Source organism: Phaenicophaeus curvirostris, chromosome 4 (genome assembly GCF_032191515.1).
Source record: "Phaenicophaeus curvirostris isolate KB17595 chromosome 4, BPBGC_Pcur_1.0, whole genome shotgun sequence".
Lineage (NCBI taxonomy): Eukaryota > Metazoa > Chordata > Aves > Cuculiformes > Cuculidae > Phaenicophaeus > Phaenicophaeus curvirostris.
In genome coordinates, this window is record NC_091395.1 from 33422572 (window position 1) to 33443782 (window position 21211).

A 21211-nucleotide genomic window follows, 5' to 3' on the forward strand; every position below is an offset into this window, starting at 1 on the left:
AACACTACTAAAAGCCACTCTTCAGTGACACCCTAAGGCATAAGCACCCCTATAAGGAAAGAATTGTGGCAAACTACACAACCGGCATGCTTTCCATTGATTTTGCTAGATATTAGCCTTAGGGAGACTTGCTGACAGACTGAGCTCTCAAAGGGCCCTGCCCCTTTGATTCCCTGTAATTCCTGTGTCCTCATGGATGAATCAGAAGTTCACTAAGGACAATTGAGCATCTCTGGCTTTCTGTCCTAAGAGCGCTCCAGTCTGTGCCTGAGAGACCATCTGTTTCCTTAGGGCTGCAAAGTATCCAGGTAAAATGAAGGCCCACTACTTAGCCACCTTCAGTCAGAGTAGTGGGATATGTCCCATGATATTTCAGTTAGATGCTGCTGATCCTTCCATGCAAGTGAGGAAAGCAGGCTATGTGAGCTAAACGCATGCACACGTAAGGGTGTGAAATTGCTTATGGGGAGATTTTCAGATGAGTAAAAGGGATTTGAATGCCTAAGTTCAAAGTCAGCTTTCACTTAAATTTGCCTTCCTCTAGTTTTCATCTCATTTTTGTAAACAGAATCTGGTAGCCATCCAAGTTCAGCAGTAAGCACATCATCTTGCAGAAGTTCAGATACAGACACCAAGAATCCCACATCTAATGGTACAAAGATTAAAAGTGCAGTTCAGTCTGTTTGTGTTGGAAAAAGTAGTTCTTAATATTTAACTCTTTAATCTGCTTTTTGCCACAGCAACTGTGATACTAGATATGTGGAGCTTCAGTAGAAAAACGTGAATGCAGTTTCTAACCTGAAGTTATCAACATAAGTAAAAAAAAAAAAAAAGGTATCAGTGCTCTGACCTTCCCCATTTTACCTATTTTTCTTTGATGAGTCAGCTTTTCATTTGACTTAAACACGAAGCCCTGCTGTGATAGAGTTGTAGTTCTGTTTGCACTGTTGGCTCTTCCCTGCTGTTTAAATGTCAGATGTTTTGGATTTAGAAAGATGTAAGGCTGTAAAACAGTCCATGAGGGACTGTAATTTGTAGATCCCAAGACAAAAATCTCTTTTGTAGCAAACCGGGTGGGGAGATTGTCAAGGAAAGGTGAAAGGAGCAAGCATATCAAGGACACTATAGTGATGCCAGTATCACATCCAAAGGCCTGTGTACTTTGTTCCTCGGGAATCTAGCCTTTCAGGAGCAGAGACCACACAATGAGTACTCATCTGCACCAGAAGGGACAGGCAACTTTCTGCGTAACAGCACAAAATAGTTAAACAAATCACCTGCTTGAGCCAAAATTCAGTATCTTTACAGTTAGACAACTGTCAAGAGGCATGAGTGGTGTGGAATTCCTCATTGTCCCCTCTTGACCCATCAAGCACCCAATGCAGCTCTTTCTGCTTTATTTGTGCTCAATTACTGGGTTTTGCACAGTGATTTGAAGTAGTTGCTGAAATTGTATGCATGGGAGTTTTATATAGAATTCAAGATTTAAGTATTACGCAGCCAAAGACTCCAATCTCTTTTACAGTATCAAGTTATACAAATACCAAGCTACTGCAATACATCCCATATATATAATCTCACAGAGAGATAGAAAATTCCTGGCATTGCCTATATTACGTCTCAGAGAAGCAGTAAAATAGGCAATAAAAATGAGGAATGGAATTACACTTTTTACATGGATTGGAACAGCTATATTCTTCAATAGGAAAATCCAAGAAGCCAGCAATGAGCTGTATCATACATATGCAACATACACATATAAGATTATGAAGTGTTTTAAGTGTTTGTCAGGAATAGCTAAATAATAAACATGAAGTAAAGTTAGAGGAAGTTACTGCCTGATCTTACAACCCAAGCTAGGATAAGAGTTTATGAGAGATACTAGATAGTAGTTTATCAAGAATAAGCCAGCACACCACCGGGGTTTCCAACTAACTTAAGAGTCAGAAGGACCGGTTCTTCTGATGTTTAAAATCAGCATTCATAACATAGGCACAAGTACTAAAAGGCAAAGGATGATGAATGGGATTGATAAACCTGCAAGCATTCTTTTAGGGTGTGTTTCAAGTTTAGGCTTTTAAATAGCAATTATGAAGGGCATTATTTTTCATTTCCATTTATGGCCTGGTAATCAATTATACGCAGAATTGGACAGCAACCATTTGGCTTTCCCATTAGACAAATGCAAGCAAATAGAAATGAAGATCCTGAATGTAATGAGTTCTTTTTCTACCTTCAATTCTAGTTAACTGAGCTGACTATGGATTTTCAGCTTTGAAAGAAGCAAACCTGCTGTACACTGTAAGACTGCTTTTGTTATAGTTTAACCCTTTCTTCACTTCTAGTTCTGCTTGTCCTTGCAGTTATTCTTCCAGTTTATGATGGCTCATGTAGGATATCAACAATGGAGACCATAAACTGGCTGACCATATAGACAACAAGACAGAAATATTTTGAGTTTTCACATTTTTGCTTTCAGAGACCCGTAGCATCCTAATATTAGTTCTGCTGTTTGTTCAACTAGAAACTAAGTTAGGTTGAGGTTTGAGTACAGTACTTGGGAAACTCCTTGCTGCCTACACTTTGGCTTACATTCTGTAGAAGGATAGAGAATCTCCTTCTTCATGCAAGGAATTTCAGATACAGAGGCTATAGCTGGATAAAACTGGGCAGTGCACTTTTCTTCTAGCCCTGTGGTCAGAGAATATATATATCAGCAGTAACTCTCCTACAGATCAGGTGGTATTTAGCCTTAGGTCTCCTCTGCACCTTTGTGTGGTGTCCCTCTATCTCTCAGACATATATTCAGAGGCTGGAGTCAAGAGAGCCATACTGCAGTCCACCAGGGAAGAGTATTCAAAGCATGAACCAGTGGGTGTGTGCTGTACGTCCTGAGAGGTTGCACTGAGGGCATGTTTACGGTCTTATCACTGTCCATGACAGGACAATGCTAGAGGACAACAAGAATCGTATCAGTCTTAGCCACACAATCCACTGGGAACAGTCTGTTGCACATGTGTATAAGCTCTGTCTGGGAGAGTGCTAGTTGACAGAGTCCAAACAAGTGCCAAAGAAAATGCTAATTAATTGGTATGAACTATCAGCAGCATACCGCTCACCTTCACTTTCTATATTTGCTTTAGTTAGCAAAATAATTATAATCAGAGTGCCTCTCAGCCTGTTTCTACAGACAGTGATGAAGCCTTCAGCTTCAGCCATCCAGCACAGCAAACTGCACCACACCTACTTACAGGCTGTGAGCATGGACCACACAACACTCAGTACTACTTCTATTTTTCTGAGCATCTACTTCGTGCTGTGGTGACAAGTTGTGCTGCCGCACATTCCCATCCCACCATGACTCCATCCAGCTCTGTCTTAAAGTATTTATATTTTGGCACAACCACCTGTCAGCCAGTGTTTTTGTCAGTACAAGAACATTATCACTTCTTACATGTAAAATATTCTTCCCTGTGGATCTCCCTGCCAGTTCTGCTCTGGTATGAGTCGTGTGTCTGATGGAGGTGTGGGGAAGAAATGCGCTGCCTGAGTGACAGAGTCTACCAGCACTTGCTCCACATTCTGCTGTGAAGTGGCCCTGAGCTTTTGGTGCCTCAGGGCCCATAAGTGCTACAGACAGTGGAAGGTACCAGACTAAGCCTTAATCTAGGGCTAACGCACACAGGACAAGCCAGCCTGAGGGGAACTCTGCCGTGCCTACAGTGTCACCAGCCCAGCCTAACTGACCTACAGCTATCTTAGCTCTCCCTACGCTGGCACACAGTTTCCATCTGCTCAGTACAAGGGTGTGTGTAGACACTGTTAGGTGTCTTTGAGCTCTGAAAACTGGACTATGCTGAATTTGAGAGGCAGCAGACATGTGACACTTGCACACTTACACTCTGTGCAGCCATCTGCATCAGAGTGGAAGCAGGATGAAACACAGCCAAATGAAACATGCATTGTCCTCACAGTGGCATAAATGGACATTCAAAGTGCTGAAAAACTCATTCACATTTCCCCAGTCCAGCTGCTGGGAGCAATCCCACAGTCCACTGGGGAAAAATGATAGGAGCCTCAGCTCCTATCTTCAGGTTTGGTTCAGTTTAGAATGGCTAGGTAACTGCAGTCATGCTCCACAAGGATGGGCTTGTCCTGAGCAACATGGTTACCTTAAATCGATTAAAATTTCATTCTACTTCCAACACACTTTAAAATTCAATTGAGTACAAACAGCTCTGATTTTGAAGGATGCCAGTAAATAGGAGAATTGCCCTAGACTCTTATTCTTCTGTGTAGCCTTGAAAGGATAGAAATAGTTTGGCCCCATGGATGTGTAAGCATTGATTCTGCTGTTGGAAATATCCTATATAGCAGGGTTAGAAGAAACAGGAGTTGTGAAGCATATAAATAAAATTCTGTTTCATATAAACTCCAGATATTCAAACTCAGCTTTGGGTCCAAGAGGCAAACCACAGCCTGTTTCTCTTGCACAGCATCATCAAAGAAAAAAAACAGTAATGTTTTCAAGCTAAATTGCAGCTCCATCATCAGATGTGTAATTCCACAGCCTTTAAGTTTTATAGCTTGAAGCACTCTTCCTTCCAGAGCAATTCAGTGAAGTCTGATAGGGGAAAGATTTTAACACAAGCACCAATTTTTCATATATCCCATCTGAAATGAATTCATGAGGAGTATGTATGCATTATTCATCCCATGTACTTGCTAGAATTAATAACATATTGATTGCTTCTGATAGATTATCAGTACAGAGATTATCAGTACAGAGCTGTTCACCTATACTGCATTTAGGTGAAATAATGTACAGACACAGGTTTACTTGCTTGAGAACATGATGTGAAATTTAAGGCTCAAATGATCACAGGAATTTCTCCTCAAAGTTCCTCAGTTTCCCTGGGCAACACTGTCCTTTATACATACAATTGATCTGTGTCTTCATTTGTGCTGGTTTCATTTTAACACGTTTCTCTCACCACTCAGACTGAGGGAAGAAGGAAAGTCTATAAATCAATGCCATCCTGACTAGCCTTGTTCTTGCTCTCTCTTCCTTGATTCTTGAAGTTGCCACTCATTCTCTGACTTTCATACTTCTCCAGTTTTGGCAGCTTCAGATTTCCTCACTGCCCTTGTATTAATTTTCTTTTAAAATAGCATCCAATTTAATATTTAAAAAAAAGAAGATGAGATATGAAAATCACTATTGATTGCATAAAACTATACTGTAGTATTAAAAACGTTTCTTCAGCAACAGTAGCTTTGCATAGATTTACATACATCTCCTCACTTCTTACGGCAAAGAACCTGTAATTTCGCACAAAGTAGCTCCCTAATTGTGGAGTGGCATTTATAATGATGGTACTAGGTAAATAACTCTGGGATCCAAGGACAAAACTCATCCCTTGGAGTCATTATCTGGATTAATATAAGAAATATCCCTGAAGGATTTTAGGAACTAAATAGCTAGGCAATGAATTATACTAATCTGTGAATTCAGTGGTTATTTTGTGGACTGGCAGATAAAATTCAGATAATATTTTCCATTCAATGGAAACACTCTTAGTGTTATCTAACTGGAGTTATTAATATTTTAGCAATGTATGTATGTTCACTACACATTTTATACAAGACATAGTTATACCAACTGTGGGGCAACAGATAATCACTTCCAGCAAACTTCACACTACCAAAAAGCTTTTGCACAGCTCTGCTATACAATTTACATATAAACAGATATGGACAACAAACCCATTTATTGTCTAGGCTTAGTCCCTTGATTTGAATTGCTTACGTCCTCAAATCTATGTTTGTCTCAGATTCACAATGATATTCTTTCTGCTCAGTCATAGTCTGCTGTTCTCCATGGAAATGGCAATTCTCAGTGAAGACTGTTTACTCGTAGGGCTTGGTGAAAAAGTTTAGCACTGTCCCTGTATACCAAAACCCCACTTCCACTGGCTTCCCATAAGACCCTGACAAGCTTACTCAGGATTACTTCGCTACTTGTAGTCTGACAGCTGTAGCTCTGAAGAGGCAATGTCACTTTTAACACTTGCCCAGAAGCAACACGGCGGAGGAAAAAATGTGAAAGCCTCAAGAGAGAGTGTGAGTGCAGCTCTTCTGCCCCCAGGCTTGAGCTGGCTTGTGCCGAGCCACTACTGCTAGAAAGCACCAGTGCGGCTGTACATACCTAATTATGTGCTGTTCAGTACTCTGCTGCTGCCTGAGCCTAGAGACACTCGTATTTCTTCCAGTAAAATTTGCAAGGCATCAAAATGAATTCTTCTAGGGAGGCCCAGAACTAAGTGGTAACCAGGTAAGATCCTAGATGACATCTGATGGGATCCATGTGGTGGAGAGGTCTCCCTTTTATAAGCCAATCGCAAATGAGAGCGCAAAGCAAGGCCACCAAGAGATTATGATGCTACTACTCTCCTTGCTCTCCTGCCTGTATTGCAGTTTCTTTATAGTAGAAGTGCTCATGAAAAATGGAGGAGAGGCTAACTTAAACTCTGTCTATATCTATTTTGATATCCTTAGCCTGGAACTTGAATGACACGCAAAGGTCATAATTACCTGCCCATAAAATCATGGTATTCATTGTTTAATTATTTTATGTACAATAGAACAGTTCTAAGAAGACATAAGGTGCTGTCTCAGGAGAGGCTGCAATGTGCTGACTAGGTCACTCTCTTGGGAACTGAGGTGCACTGGTTCAAATTCTTGCCCTGAATCAGCAATTACACTTCATTTTGGGTGCTCTATCATCTACTTGCAAATTCTTCAATGACCATCGCTGCTGCTGTTGTTTTTGTATAAAACTTGTACCTATTCAACAGGAATAGAATATAATGCTTTTTTTTTTAAAAAAAAACCAAACAACTAATTAAAGCCCTATCAGGCGAATGGAGAGACCTGAATTTCAGTTACTTTTTCAGGCAAAGCAGAGGGTCCCCTGCAGGCTCCTAAGTTCAGTGGTTAAGAGCGTGCTTACAAGTTCACTTTAGGGGAAAATGGGGATAAACCCTGAGTTCCCATATCCTTCTGACAGCTGGGATTTGGGGCAACTCTGAAGGACATTGTTACCTCATTGCTCTGAGTGAGAAAATGCCTACTTTCATTACAACACGAAGGGGTACTAAAGTGCACAGCTGTGTTTGTGCAGGAGCCAAGCCCTGAGAAGCAACTACACTATGCGACAGGCTGTGCCTGTTGGCTCTTTCACATCCCATCTTCAAGTACCTGTGGGAAAATCCACACCCTGCAGCAGGACACTGTGGAGATGTCCCTAGAGCAGGCACTGACCCAGGCACCACCTCCCCACGGCAGAGAGGAAAGCAATGCAACAACTTAGTGTGACAACTTTGGCTCAGCATGATGGCTGCAAAGAAAGCTCAGGAAGCAGTAAAATAAAGAAACCATAAAATAAACTGAAAGATAATTTGCAATTAATCACTTTTATATAGGATGACATAAAGTAGACTTAAAATTATGGAGAATTAGTCTGGCAATTGTGGCTTCAGCACACGCTGTCATGGTTACTTCAAAACTGTCTATTTACCACACTCTAACAGGCTTAAAATAGTTGAAAAAGAACTTTTAAACCATTTGCTTTTTAAATAAAGGATGCTATTTGTGGCAACACTACTTTTGATTAAGGGTTCAGAGTCAACTGTAACTGATACATATGATTGATGTCCATAATAATTGCACACTTGTGTAATCCTTCCTCACCCTTAACAGTTTTGAGCTTACATTTTTTATATCACTAATGCTCAGCCAAAAATAACTTGTGGACAATATCATATTCTCAACATGGTTGAAAATTAATCTATTTTTAAAAAACTGTTTAAGAATGATGGATACTTCTCCTGCTTAAGTAAACACTACTTGATTTTCTAGACCTCTCTTCTCTGTTCATGAAAATCCAAGTGCAAATGATTTCATGGATATTTAAGGCATGGTGCCATGTACTGCATACACTAACAAGAATTTCTCCACTTGATAAAGATCCGATATCATTCATTACACTGCTAACACTTCAGTACTGGAGTTTTGTTGGGTTTTAATTTGTAAGAGAGAACACAATTAATTTAGAAACAATCAAAAATAGAGAGAAAAAAAATGAAGCAGCTGAAATGTAGCTGTGGAAAAGAGACTCCAAGTGAAACTATCACACTTATGTTTATTCTAGATAAGCAACAGGGCAGCTTGGAATAAGCATGGATTGAAATTTTCTTTGTCTTTTTAATGAGTTCAAAGAGGCTAAACAAAGACGCAAAAGAGTTGAACATTGCTGTGTACAACACAGTAAACAGATTAAAATTTTATACCTGAGCAAAAAAGGAATTTAACTATTAACTACAGCATGCAGAATAACTGATAAGTTATCACATAAACCTAGCATACTCTTATTAGGTTACAGTCATTCAGATATACTTATTTTTATAAGATGGAAAAAGCTCCAAGACGAGATGAATGTGTGACATAGAACTACAATAAGGAAAAGCACATTACCATCTAGCAGCCTTTCCAGAGGATCAAAATTATCTGCTGTTTTATTACCCAGGAAGAAAGGAGCAACAATCCAAAGCCTGTGGAGTTAATAACACATTAGACATTTAAGCAGGTCCTGAAAATTAAAATATTGGCGGTTTATGAAGTGCTTACAGAAGACCTGAGCCTGCATCCCTGCCCTCAAATGCCACTTGAAAGCACTGCATCTGTGAGTTGTTCCCAGAACAGAATGAAAGGTAGGGTTCTGCAGGGAATGACTGATACTGTCACAGGCCTGTGATTTTCTCACCATCAAAACCACAGCTAATTCTTAAGGAATGATTCTTTTGCCCCGTTTGATTGACCAAAACCCACATTTAATTTTATATAGAAATGTGACTTTTCTTCACACGGAATCTGTTGTTTGGGTGGGTTTTTTTCTCTTTTCTATTTCCTTTGTTCACCTAATTAATTTCAAATGCTCTGGTTTTAAGTAATTCAGTAAAAGCCAAAAAATAGTAACGTATTTCTCTTCTTAATTCCCTTATCTTCACAAAAGACACCTGTGAGAGACAAGGTGTCTGAAAAGTTTGAGCTTTAATCAGCACAGCCCATTTTCCCCAAGACAGGCTTCATTTTCCTGGCACACTTTTGCTTTCCCTGATCTCCCTATCCAATATAAAAATTACCTGCTCCCACCATCAACATTCCTGTGGTACAAATCAGCCGTTTGCCTTCCTATAGCAAAACCAGCAAACTCTTTGTCATTTATATTTGTCAAAAAGAGATGGGATGGGAATTACCCATCTTACCCTGTTAGAAACAGCCATGAACAGCCTATCTCCCTTTTATTTCCTTCCAATTGAATGGTTACATACTCTTGACGCCATCGACTCTCCTCTAATCATACCACCTGCCTTGACTTTACTCCTACTTTTCATTCACCATTTATGAATAAAACTGCATTAAAAATGCATGTGCCAAAATGGATTTATCCCTTTGTCCACAACACGTTCTTTTCTTTTTTAAAGTCAGACATCTTAGACATTGGTAGGTTGTGTGAAAGAGTCTCCGGGGAATTGAATTCTCTTTGCTTCTAGTTTCTTCCTGGCTTTGAAAGCTGCTGATGCTTCAGGGTGGATGGAGTCCAGACGCTGTTCACACTGGAAGGCTGTGAGGAAGGCCATCCTGTAGTTGTTATTCATCCAGCCATACAGAAGGGGGTTAGCAAACGTTGAGCACATGGCAATGACATGAAACACGGTGTAGATCAGTTTGTACTCTTTCAAGTCCAACACCTGACTGTCAATGTCACTGACTAGCTGGAAGGTGTGAAATGGCAGCCAGCTGACAGCGAACACCACAACCACGCTCACCAGCATCTTGGTGGTTTTCTGCCGCCGCTGGTGATAGTGGTCATTCCCTGCACCAGGACTAACGTGGTTCTTGAGCTTGGTCCATATACGGGTGTAGGCATAGGAGATGACTGCCAGAGGCAGCACGTACTGGATCAGGAGCATGGAGACGCTGTAGATGGTGCCATAGTTTAGCTGCCCTTCCCCTGGCCACTTCTCAGAGCAGACCACAATCTTGAAGTCAGGTATGATCTCAATCAGTGAGTACTCACGAAAGATGGCCAGAGGACTCGCCAACAAGGCACTGACTGTCCAGGCAACTCCTATAATCAGGAAGCTGATACGCTTAGAGATTTTACTTTCCAAGTGGTAGACGATGCAGCGATGCCGATCCAAAGCAATCACAGTCAAAGTAACAGTAGACACATGCACAGCAAGAGCCTGGGCGTAAGGCACCAGGTGGCACAAGACTGGACCCAGTTTCCATTCACCCAACAGCGTGTAAACCAAAGTGAAGGGCAGACACAACGTATTCACCAGCAGATCAGCCACGGCCAGGTTGGCAATGAAGAAGTTAGTCACTGTACGCATGCTTTTGAACTTGATAATCACATGGATCACAAGGGAATTTCCGATCACCCCCAGAAGGATGATGGAGCAGTAAGCAAAGATGAGGATTATCTGCACTTCAACTAGCGTTGTGCTGTCCTTCAGTTCTGGCTTAGGATCCAGAGCCAACTCATTGAGTGGTGTGGTGTATCTCGGCAAGTACAGCTTGGTGAACAGCTCCATTTTCATTTCATCTGTCTGGTTTTCTTCACCTCCTGTTTCCAGGGGCCCCATCCTTGCAGCAGCCTGGTCTAAGCAACAGAGCTGTCCCTGAAAACAAAACAGGACAAGAACATGTGGAAAAATCAGTCTGCGGTGCCTGAGACAAGAACTAATGGCTAAAGCTACTGCTCTTTCCTCCTCTAACCCACGTTCTACATCTCAGGATTAAGAGCAGATCTGTCTTAATATATTAAATTCTGTTGCCCTTACATTTGAAGCCCGATCCTGTAATATTATTCAGGCATGACTCCTGCTGAAAACTGGGACAGATTTCAAAAGCATTTCAAAGACAAAGTTTGCCTAAGTAAAATCAGAAGGATTAAGATCCTGCTGGGCAGCATATCCTTTTTTACAAAGCAACACCTAAAACTACTGCTGATTTAGCACAAAACTTGCATGAATACCTATGGGAATTCTACATGGAATGGCACTATCCAGACTGTTATTAGAATAATAATCTTCCAGTTTTTCCTTAATGGAAAGTGTTTCCTTTCAGTAGTTGCTAAATTCATATAGGTTTATGCCCCTCCTTGATACTAGAGAACTAATTCCTGAGGTCTTCATTTAAGAAACTTCCTTGTGCCACAAGGCAAGCAAAAATACCGTGCTAACAGAACTGAAGTAACAGCATTTACCTGAAACAACTGTGCAACTTATTCATACTGAAATTAACAAGAACAATAATTAAAACTCAATTATACATAATATTTCCTCTCTGTTTACTATTTGAGAAAACACAGCTCCTTGGAGGCTGCCAATCAGGGATTCATTTCTGATGGCAGTCATAGAGAAGAGCAAATCATTCCTCTGCTGATGTCAGTAAGAATTTCACCACTGGGATCAAAATCACATTTCTTTGCCTTCCTTACACAGGCTGAGCCAAATTCTATGCTGCCCTAAGACTTCAGTAGGCACAGATGGACATACAGATGTTTTGTAGTTAATTACTGACTTGGACTTCAGTCCTGCGTAAAAAGTTCATGTCCCATGCAGACTGCCCAGATCATGGGTGTCATGCTAAGGGAGCATCATACACCTGGGGATAGTTTGGCTTGACCTGCATAAATACAAACAGATTGCAGTTAACAGTGGGCTCACTAAGGAAGAATTACTGTTTCACACTGAGGGGAAAGCCAAACCTAAGTTAAAAACTCTCCTTCCCCATTCACACATTATCTAAGGTAAGCAAGAGTAGAGAAGGAGTCACTTTCTTGACATTAGATGTTACACATAGTTAATCATCTTAAATTCAGATCTGCCTAAAGAGAAAGTCAAGTTATTAATGGGTTCAGTTTCATGTGGCGTTTTTAAATTTTATTTTATTTTAGTCATATCCACTCCACTGTAGGTTTTCATCCCTCCCTTCGTCCCCACTGACAATCTATCGGTGACATCCTTAGGTGTGACTCCCTAACTGAGAAAGGACTGCGCTCTACCAGCAGGCGACTGAGCCCTTTGTGACTGCATCCCACACAGTGTCCCAAAGAATTTCTCAGTGCAAGCTTTATTTGCAACAGCAACAGATCAACTGCCTGAACCAAAAGGTACTTTCCCCCCAAATAAACTGGTCAGAATTATGCTATATTGTTTAGTCTACATTTACTGTACAATTAATAGTATAAGCCTGAGACAAGAAACACTGCAAGATACCTGAGATGCACCAGCTGTTCACACAAGTCAACCCTGCAGATTTCAGTACTACAATTGGTTATCAACTACTAGTCTGAGCACGGGTAGCAGGCAAGGATTCCTCATCAATACACCTTTAGTCCACCAGGCTAAAATCGTAAGAGATCCACCACAATTTGCACACACAAGGCTATGCAGAAGTTCAGAACTCTGCTGAGCTTTTTCCTTCAACCCACGTACCTACAACTGAGAATTATGCTCGCATATATTATTTGAATAGAGATTCGGTGAGGTCCCAGGACTGTCAGGTGCTCCAAAATCTCATCATTTTTTCAGCGCAAAATAAGAGCATGTCATATTTAGACATTGTAGTAGAAAGGTGAGAGGGAAAGCAAATTTCAGATTTTTTTTTCCCTTCTTTGCTATAAAACTAGGCAGGATGATGCAGCTCAGCCAAAGAATGTAGCAACCCTTTCTTCCCAAAAATATTTTCACCTGTTTCTGTAGTCCCTGACTTTCTATTGATTCCTACTTCCAACCCCCATTTTTAAGCAAAGCCTTCTCTTGTTCTACCACTTTTATTTTATTTCTTCCTGCCTTGTTTGGGCTGATGAAAGGCGTTTTGGTCCTGTCAATAAGACAAGGCTGAGAGACCAGAGTTTCAAGCAGAGATGCGCTGGTGCATCAGTAAGCACGAAGTAAATTGGACAAGATTGACATTGTTGGTGGGACAGCTCAGTGTGCAAAGGATCTGTAGCCTTCAGAGGACGGGGGGAAATCTGCGATGGCGTTTGATACCTCAGGTGGTGTTTTACAGGACCCTTTCAGCTCTCCAGCATTTATTTGCACGCTGCACGGCGCTAAGGGGTGAGGGGACCCAAATTTTTCCTTCCCCGGCAGTCAGATCCGCAGGGTCGGGCATCAAATCGCATCTAACTTTCGGCAGAGGAAGGCCCACCGAGGTTTTACATCGGTCCGAGAGCAATTAAGCAAAATACGCGACTACACCAGCCAGCACCGCATCCACCGGGACGGCAGCGCGGGCGCTGCTGCGGGCGAAGGAGCGGCGCTCCGGGCACGCACCCGCCCGCCGCGCTCCTCGGGGCCCCTCGCCCCACGCTCACCCCCCGCCGCGGGGCTTCTGCCCCAACGCCGGCACCTGCCGCGGGAGCCGAGCTCGCAGGGCAGGGCGGCGAGCGGAGCCCCCCTCTCCGCGCAGAGGAGCGGCTGCTCCGGGCTCCGGCAGCGCTCGGCTCGGCTCTGCACGGCTCGCCTTGGCTGGCTCGGCTCGGCTCGGCTCGGTTGGGCTCAGCTCGGCTCGACTCGGCTCTGCTCGGCTCTCGCCGCCCGCGCCCCCCGGCACTCACCGCTCTCCTCCCTCCGGCAGCCGCACCGCCCGGCGCGCCCCGTCCCAAGTTTGCCGGCGCGGGAGCCCGCGGGGCGGGGCGGGAGCTGCGGGGCGAGGCTGCGCGGCGCCGCGGCTGCTGGGCGCTGGGGCGGCGGCGGCAGGAGGGCTGCGGGCTGGGAGGGAGGGGGACGTGGCGGGTCCCGAGCCCGCTCCCTAGTTTTCCCAGTCCCCGAACCGGGATGCTTGCGCTTCGAACGAGGAGTGAAATCTTTGCTGCGAGCACCCCAACTTGTGCGGACTGGCTGCTCCGCGTAAGAAATGTGGATATTGCCAAGACAGGTGTAAGGGCGAGTCCTTCACGTATTGTGTCAAGACATTGCTGCATTTACATATTCTGTCATGACCGAAATAACAAGGTGCTTATTTATTTACAAAGCTGCAAAGGTAAAGACCAGAGCTGCTGTATTTATTTAGTTCTGTATTCAGTAACCTTTCAAAAACAGCTCTCTTGCCAGCCAGCTTAACTGGGTACTAGCTCCATCCAGCGCTGCTGCCCTTCTGGTAGGGTTTTCATTAAAACCATCAATAGGTTCTGCTTGGTATTTTGCTGTGTGTCTGATCATAGAATCATAGAATCAGTAGGTTGGAAAAGACCTCTTTCCCATCTGCCACTAAACCACGTCCCTGAGCGCCTCGTCTACCTGTCTTTAAATACCTCCAGGGATGGTGACTCCACCACCTCCCTGGGCAGCCTGTTCCAGTGCCCAAAGACCCTTTCTGTGAAAATTTTTTTCCTGATGTACAGTCTGAATTTCCCCTGGCGCAGCTTGAGGCCATTCCCCCTTGTCCTATCACCTGTCACATGGGAAAAGAGACCAGCACCCACGTCTCTACAACCTCCTCTGTCTTAGGTGTAACTTCTGAGGTTCAAAGGAGCATCTGCTCAATGCATAGTTGAAGAGCCTGATTCAGCAGACAGTGCTTCAGCCCTAGCTGTTGCTCCCAAGAACAGGAACGAGGAGATTCTGTGGCTACAGCTCTGATTTTTGGACAATTCTCTTCTAAAACCTTGCAGAAGCTGCTATCCAGAACAGGAATGCTCCTTCACTTTCTGTCACCTAGGCAAATTTGTTAATTTGTATAAGACTTGAATAGTAATTTCTGGTAATTCCGAGGATTATCAACATTATCTTCCCTCTTCTGCCCTCCTTTTCTTCCAAAGGAGGCTGACTGAACAAGAGCTCTTGTGTTGTCAAAGGTAATGCTCTTTGCTCTGGGGACAGCTCAATATCACACTCTTATCAGAGAACAGAATGTAAATGGAGTATCAAGGAGTGAATTCAGCGATTTACAGTTGTTATTGAAATTCAAAAGATGTCTTGAGAACCCCCTTAGATCTTTACTAATTCAGGTTATCTCTCATGAAGCGCCTTGCTTTTAGTCCTTCAGCGCTTCTGAGGCTGTTAATGGAATGCTCCTAGCTTGTTGCAAAATAGATTTCTTTGATGGCTAAATAAAGAGCCAAAAGTTTCAATTCTCTTACCCCTGTTTATTTCATTTCCCAAGTCAATTTAATTGTAGGATTTATATTTTGGTCTACTAGCAGACATGAATGCATGCTGTAAGTTTTAATAATTAGAACACTTGTATAATACATGGCTGCAAAAGCCTGCAGTGCTTCCCTTTCCTTCTCTTGCAGACAGCCAACAGTGGATTTTCACTAATCTCAGGGCTGTTGCTGTTGTGCTCTATTCTGTACACTCTTTCTGGTTTAACATATATTTTTGCTGCTCCTAATCTTGGAGAGTGTAGTGAAATGTTATTATACAAATCTTTTCAATCTGTTCAGCTCAGGATCCCATACCTAAGGAAAGGACTATTCCTCACTTTCACTTGCAAACACCCAATTTGAGAAAGTCAAGAAGTGCAGGTTCCTAGAAGCTGTTAAGCCAGCAAGGTTTGGCTTTGCATGAAAGGGAGAAAAGGTGTTATTTCCTGTTACAGGCACAACTTAAATGATTCATGGAAATGCATTTCCAATAAACAACAGCAGTTTCATTTTCTCACAAAGGAGTGGTAGTCAAGGACCCCATAAACAGCACCTTGAATGAAAAGCCACGAAAACACTAACATCAAGGGCAGAAAGAGTCAAGTAGCAAGTGCTGCTGGGTGACCACATACACAGCAACTGTGGATACTTTACTTTGTGTGTATTTACATTTCCATCCCATAAACCATGACAAGCCAGGAGTCATCAAACCACATAACCGTATATGTTGAATGGGACTTTGAGAGGTCTTCTCATCCAGCCTCACACTCAAAGCAAGTCTAGATGCAGCAGGCTGCCCCATGCTGTTTCTCCAGGAGAGTTTTGTGTATTTCCGAAGTGACAGATTCTGCCCTCACTGGGCAGCCCATCCTAGGGTTTGACAGCCCTCATAGTAAGACAAAATTTCCTTATACAAAGTCAGAGTTTCCCATGTTCCAGCTTGTACCAAATGACTCATCCTAGCCCTGTGTTTCTCCTAGTAGCTGTGAACATGAGCTATATTTCCCTTTAGCCTGGGCTTTTTAAAGGCTGAACAAACTGAGTTCACTCAGCCTTGTTTGGAAAGTTATCTGGTCCAGCCCTGACCATCTTGGTGACCCTTAGTTGAAATCACTCCAGTCTGGCAATCTCTTCTAGCATTGGGAGTCCCAAAATGGACCCATTACTCTAGATGTGATCTCACACCTGGGGAATAGACGGGAGTAGTCATTTCTCAACATGTTGGGTACACTCATGCTGTGTCTTCATATAGACTGTAAATCAGGCTGTGTAAGTTGGCTTGCTCTAAATAAATGAGCTACATGAACTTTAAATCCCAGCTTCCTATTTAAGGCAAGCCTATAAATGAGCTTTTGCAGTGAGTAAGTATATGTACTAAGATGAAATACAGATAGTCTAGCTTAACAGCTTGAAAAAAATTATCTGTTGAACATACGTTGTTCTTATGGAGGTATGACAGTGTAAAAAAAATTATATACCTATTTCCAATGGTATCTGTTTAACTCTTTTTACTGTTAGAAAATTGTCTTGTCAAATTCCATCCAATGTAGGGTTTTTCAGAGGGAAAAGCATTTCTGCCCAGTGCTCAGAAGTTTACTAGTTCTTAGGATCAAAAGAAAGGCCTGCATGTAGTACCCAGACGTGAAGCAGTAATGAGTTTTGTTTCAATCACAGAACAAGGAAAGAGTTGCCAGTCTTTGTCCATAAATTGTTCAACATCAGATTTGTCTGAGTGGCAAATAAGGCTTGATGAATATCAGCAAGGCAGAAGAGACAGCAGCTCTACCATCCCCTGTCCCCAGACAATGTTCTTATTTCATTTACTATAAGGAGAGAATTTAAAAGAAATCACTGCCCCTTGAGCACTGACCTTTAAAAGCAGTGCTGTGCTGCATGCCACTCACTTGAGCCAAGCTCTGCCAGTCTTTAATCATGCACATTTTCCTGGAGTGAGTCAGGTTTTAGGGAATGCAGCGTTCTACATAACATGGACAGTGCTGTAAAAATAAAATGGAAAGAAAAATAGTAATACCTGAAGGCGTAACCTTAAAAGAGAATATCTGTCTTGAGTGTTTTATATGGTGCCAACACAGAGATCATATAGTCTAAAAGTATATAGCACAAAGATTTTTCTTGCTTAAAAGGCAAAACCACAAAACCACAGAAATGTTGAAATAGCTAGACGTTTCTGCTTATACATACCTGTGAACACTTCGGAGTACATTTATAAATTGTCATTTGTTCTCATTCCCTTTTGGTTAAAGGGAATTCAGTCTCAGAAGTTCAGTCCTACCTATCTCTCTTTTTCAAATGCAGTAACAAGAAACAGCTGTATGCATAAACAAGTGTAATCAGTCTGCCTCAGATGGCTGAGGGGATAAATATGCACCAGAGGTTAACCTGAGAAATTGATAGATAGAAATAAGTACCAACTTCAAGTTGCTAGCAGTGGTACTTCAGAGCCTATGCTGGTTAAACAATCTGTTTAGTGTGTCTAGTTGAAAAATTAATGTCATCAAGGGCTCAGTTCAATTCTCTGTTTGCTCACAGGCTGTGACTGGGTTCGGCACCATTTCCACTTAAGACAAGGCTGCAGAGCTGAGAACTGTGTTTTAAACATTGTCTTCTCAAGGCATGTAATTTATTGCTGTACACTTGTATCATTCAAAGAAAGATAAAACTGTGAAGTCAAGTAGCTCATCCAAGAAATTACACGTTTAAAGTCGCCCATTTAACACCAACACAGCTGTTTGTGTTTACAGAACTATGATACAGTCTTTAAGCAACTAGTGACATTATTTTTCCTTAAGGTCTACGGCTTCATTCAGTGTCCCAGACTGGCAGTGCTTATGCAATGAGTACATTCTCCATATTTCTTTATAATCTCATTACATATTTTGCCATCTCATTAATTCTCTTTACCAATATTCTCTCTTTTATCTGCACAGAATATAGCAATTGTCATTTCTTCTTAGGGTTTTTTCTGGCCTTTTCATTATTAGACCTCGACCAAAGCCACTTGACCTTTATTAAGATCTACTTTCTGTCAACTGGAATTCAAAGAGGCTAACCAAACATTTAATTTGGTTTAAAAATGTAAGGAATATTCAATTTTACTGCGTTTTTTGTTGGTTACATTTTAGCTTTTTGTTCAAAGTCATAAAATCCCCTTTTTTCTTTAACACAGAGATTTCTGTAAACTCCAAAGTATAATGTGGAAGGTAACACTTCACTAAGGTATTGAAAGTTTTGTACACAACCAGTCATTGGCATTTCTAAAGAGTTTTTAGATGTTCCTAAAGCAAGCGTACCCTGTTCATTTTTGGAGCATTCATCATAGAAAATAGATTCTCACATATAGCTTAGAGTTTGAATAGCATACACTGTTCAGTCCTCAGTTTCTGGTAGCTGGAAAATCAATATATCTCTAAATGGTTTCCAAAAGTGAGTCAACTATATCTGTTTGCTGTGTGTTTCTACGTCGGTTATTTCTAGTTCTGGAAATCTTCAGCTGTTACAAGCGACAATGCCACTCACACTTTGCTTTGCCTAAAAATTATTCCTGTAACAATTTTGAAAAGTTATGTGTGTTCGTAAAACTCAGATGATTCAAGATCAGTTTTCATCTTGGTGATGAAACCTGTGGAAGTGTTGAATGAATTGTCTTTGGGATGAACAGAACTAAGCTGGAAAGAGGAAAAGTTTTGCCTTGTATGTGTTCCTCCCTGTCCAAGTTACATATCTTAGAATACAGAAAACTGATCATAAAGTTTGCATACATTCTCTTCTTCTTGTAGAGAGTACATACATCTGCGTGTGCATTACTCAGAAACATATTTCACTGATCTTATTTTTCAAAAATATCCATATAATTTTTTTTTTGGTTACAATTTGATAACTCTTTTCACGAGAAAGAGCTTGCTCTTAAGCTTGAGGAAATGTATCATCTTTTGACCTTTGTTCAGTCAGCCTACATTAAGATGTGAATGATTGTTGGTTTAGCTAGCATTTAGGTCCTGAAAAGATGCTTGGAGAAATCAATATGAATAGAGTAACCTGCCACAATTTAAATTATTTTGTTGAATAATGATTTCCATGAATGAAGGCAGCCCTTCTGATAAGGCTGTCTGATATGTAATGCCATGAAAAACACATCACATTCATTGTGAGCAGAAATATAAGATGCAATTAAAACAGTGTCCAGTAATCTATGAAACTGTCATCTGACATAAAGAAATGGGGGTTTTGACTTGCAGTTCATAGGACAGTGACAAAATCGCTAAAAGCCAAGTAAGTATCTTTCCCAAATATTGTTGAAAGTGAATTAGTCCCCCTAAGTTTTCAGTACATTATTTCAGTTCATTTTTTCACATTTACACAGAATATGCAAGGTGTGCTAAACTGGCTTCATCCAGAGTCATTCTGTACCTCTGTGTGACATTTTATGCAATAATGCTATTTCATAATAATACATAGCATTAAATGAATGGATTTCAGTTGTAAGCATTTTTTGTCCTTGAGAAATTACTTTGATTGCTGGAGAAGTGCAAAAGGAACTCTTTCCATGCCTATTATCACTTCAAGTCATTTAAAAAATGAAGTACTTACTGTTTCTTTCGTGCACTCTGTGACAGTTGTGGAACTTCTGAAGGACATCTGTTCTAGGCTAAATGCAGCAAACCTGTACAGTCCTCTTCTCAAACTGTAATCATATGACTCGTACATTAACATCCAGAAATGCTGAAAAGTTTCAACAGCTCTGTCTTCTTCCTTGCTGATAACACCAACAAGATATTTTCCATTACAGGTGCACATCTACTAGTAGAGTGAAACTTTACTGTCACATTTTTTGACTGATGGCACTTTTCGTGAACAAGTTAAGTTTGTCACAAGGTTAAAAACGTGCTCTGATACTTTTATAGTCTTGCCTCCCACTCAAAATAGAACTGGCAGTTTTCTAAATGAACTCTTTTCTTTCCTTTGTTAATTGCCCGTTATTCATGCCCACATTTTGCAGAGATTGATGGCATTTTAATTGCTAGGGATATTTTAGGATGGAGGAGAGGGGTTGGGAAGAGGCTTGGAAAAAAAGTGGGTAGGGGGTTGGCGTGTTTGGAAGACTAACTCTCCTGTGATTGCACACAGCTACGAGATCAGCAGCCAGAGCACCATCTGTGCACACAGCTTATCCATACAGCCCAGCTTTGGCACAAAGGAATGTGTCAGCTCCTACATTTCTAGATCAGCTGAAAGCCTCCTTCGTGCTCCAGTGAAATTCTGCAGTCATTCCCTGAAGATCTAATCTCTTCACCCAGCGTGTCCAACTGCCACAGCCTTCCTTCGGAAAGAAGCTCTTCCTGCAGTGCTGCTTTCACAGGCTGGATCTGGGAACGTTCACCTGCACTTCAGTGTCACCTCCCTGCCCTGTAAGTTGCTGAATGATCATCTCAGTGTCCTGGGGAATGGTAAGAGAAATATGATCCCCCATAGAAATGGAAAAGCATCTTAAGAGGCTGCGTGTGGCTGTCTATAGTGGAGGTGTTTGCATCTGAGCTAGTTGTCCTAGATTTACTTTGTACTGAGGAGAGAGCTGCTTACTCTGTACTGGTGGAGATTAAAACTTGAGTCATTACCCCCTAAACCAGCTATTTATATTTCATCAGATGAATTGTACCCTACACACCATCAACCATCCTTGAGATCTTCTCTGACTATAGTGGGATCCTCAGCGGCTAGTTCAGTGGGTGCCTGAACTTCAGTGAAAGGAATTCCACCTGTAACTCCTGGTATCATGGTGATGTGTGACTGAATTTTCTCACCATCAGTATTTGGACTGGAATCCAGTATATGAGTAGTCATTCCCCAGGTCCTCAAAGACATTTAAATAGCTAGTGTCCATTGATTTCAGGTACACAAATTATACAGGGTTTGGGCCTCAATACTTTGTGGATTGTATCAAATTTGTCCTTACAGAATCCATCTGTG

General features: G+C 41.7%; 1 protein-coding gene across 2 annotated transcripts; it reads right to left on the reverse strand.

Annotated features, from left to right (window-relative positions):
- Positions 1–9071: 9071 nt before the first annotated feature.
- NPY2R (neuropeptide Y receptor Y2) lies at positions 9072–19854 on the reverse strand. Of its 2 annotated transcripts, none has more exons than XM_069854879.1 (2): positions 19835–19854; positions 9072–10748 (listed from the first exon to the last, which is right to left on the reverse strand). In XM_069854879.1, exon 2 carries the CDS (start codon positions 10710–10712, stop codon positions 9555–9557), a length of 1158 nt encoding a protein of 385 aa, XP_069710980.1. In that variant the 5' UTR covers positions 10713–10748; positions 19835–19854; the 3' UTR covers positions 9072–9554. The 2 variants fall into 2 exon arrangements, with proteins under 2 accessions (XP_069710980.1, XP_069710981.1); XM_069854880.1 differs by lacking the exon at positions 19835–19854 and adding an exon at positions 13697–13715.
- Between the last annotated feature and the right edge of the window lie 1357 nt (positions 19855–21211).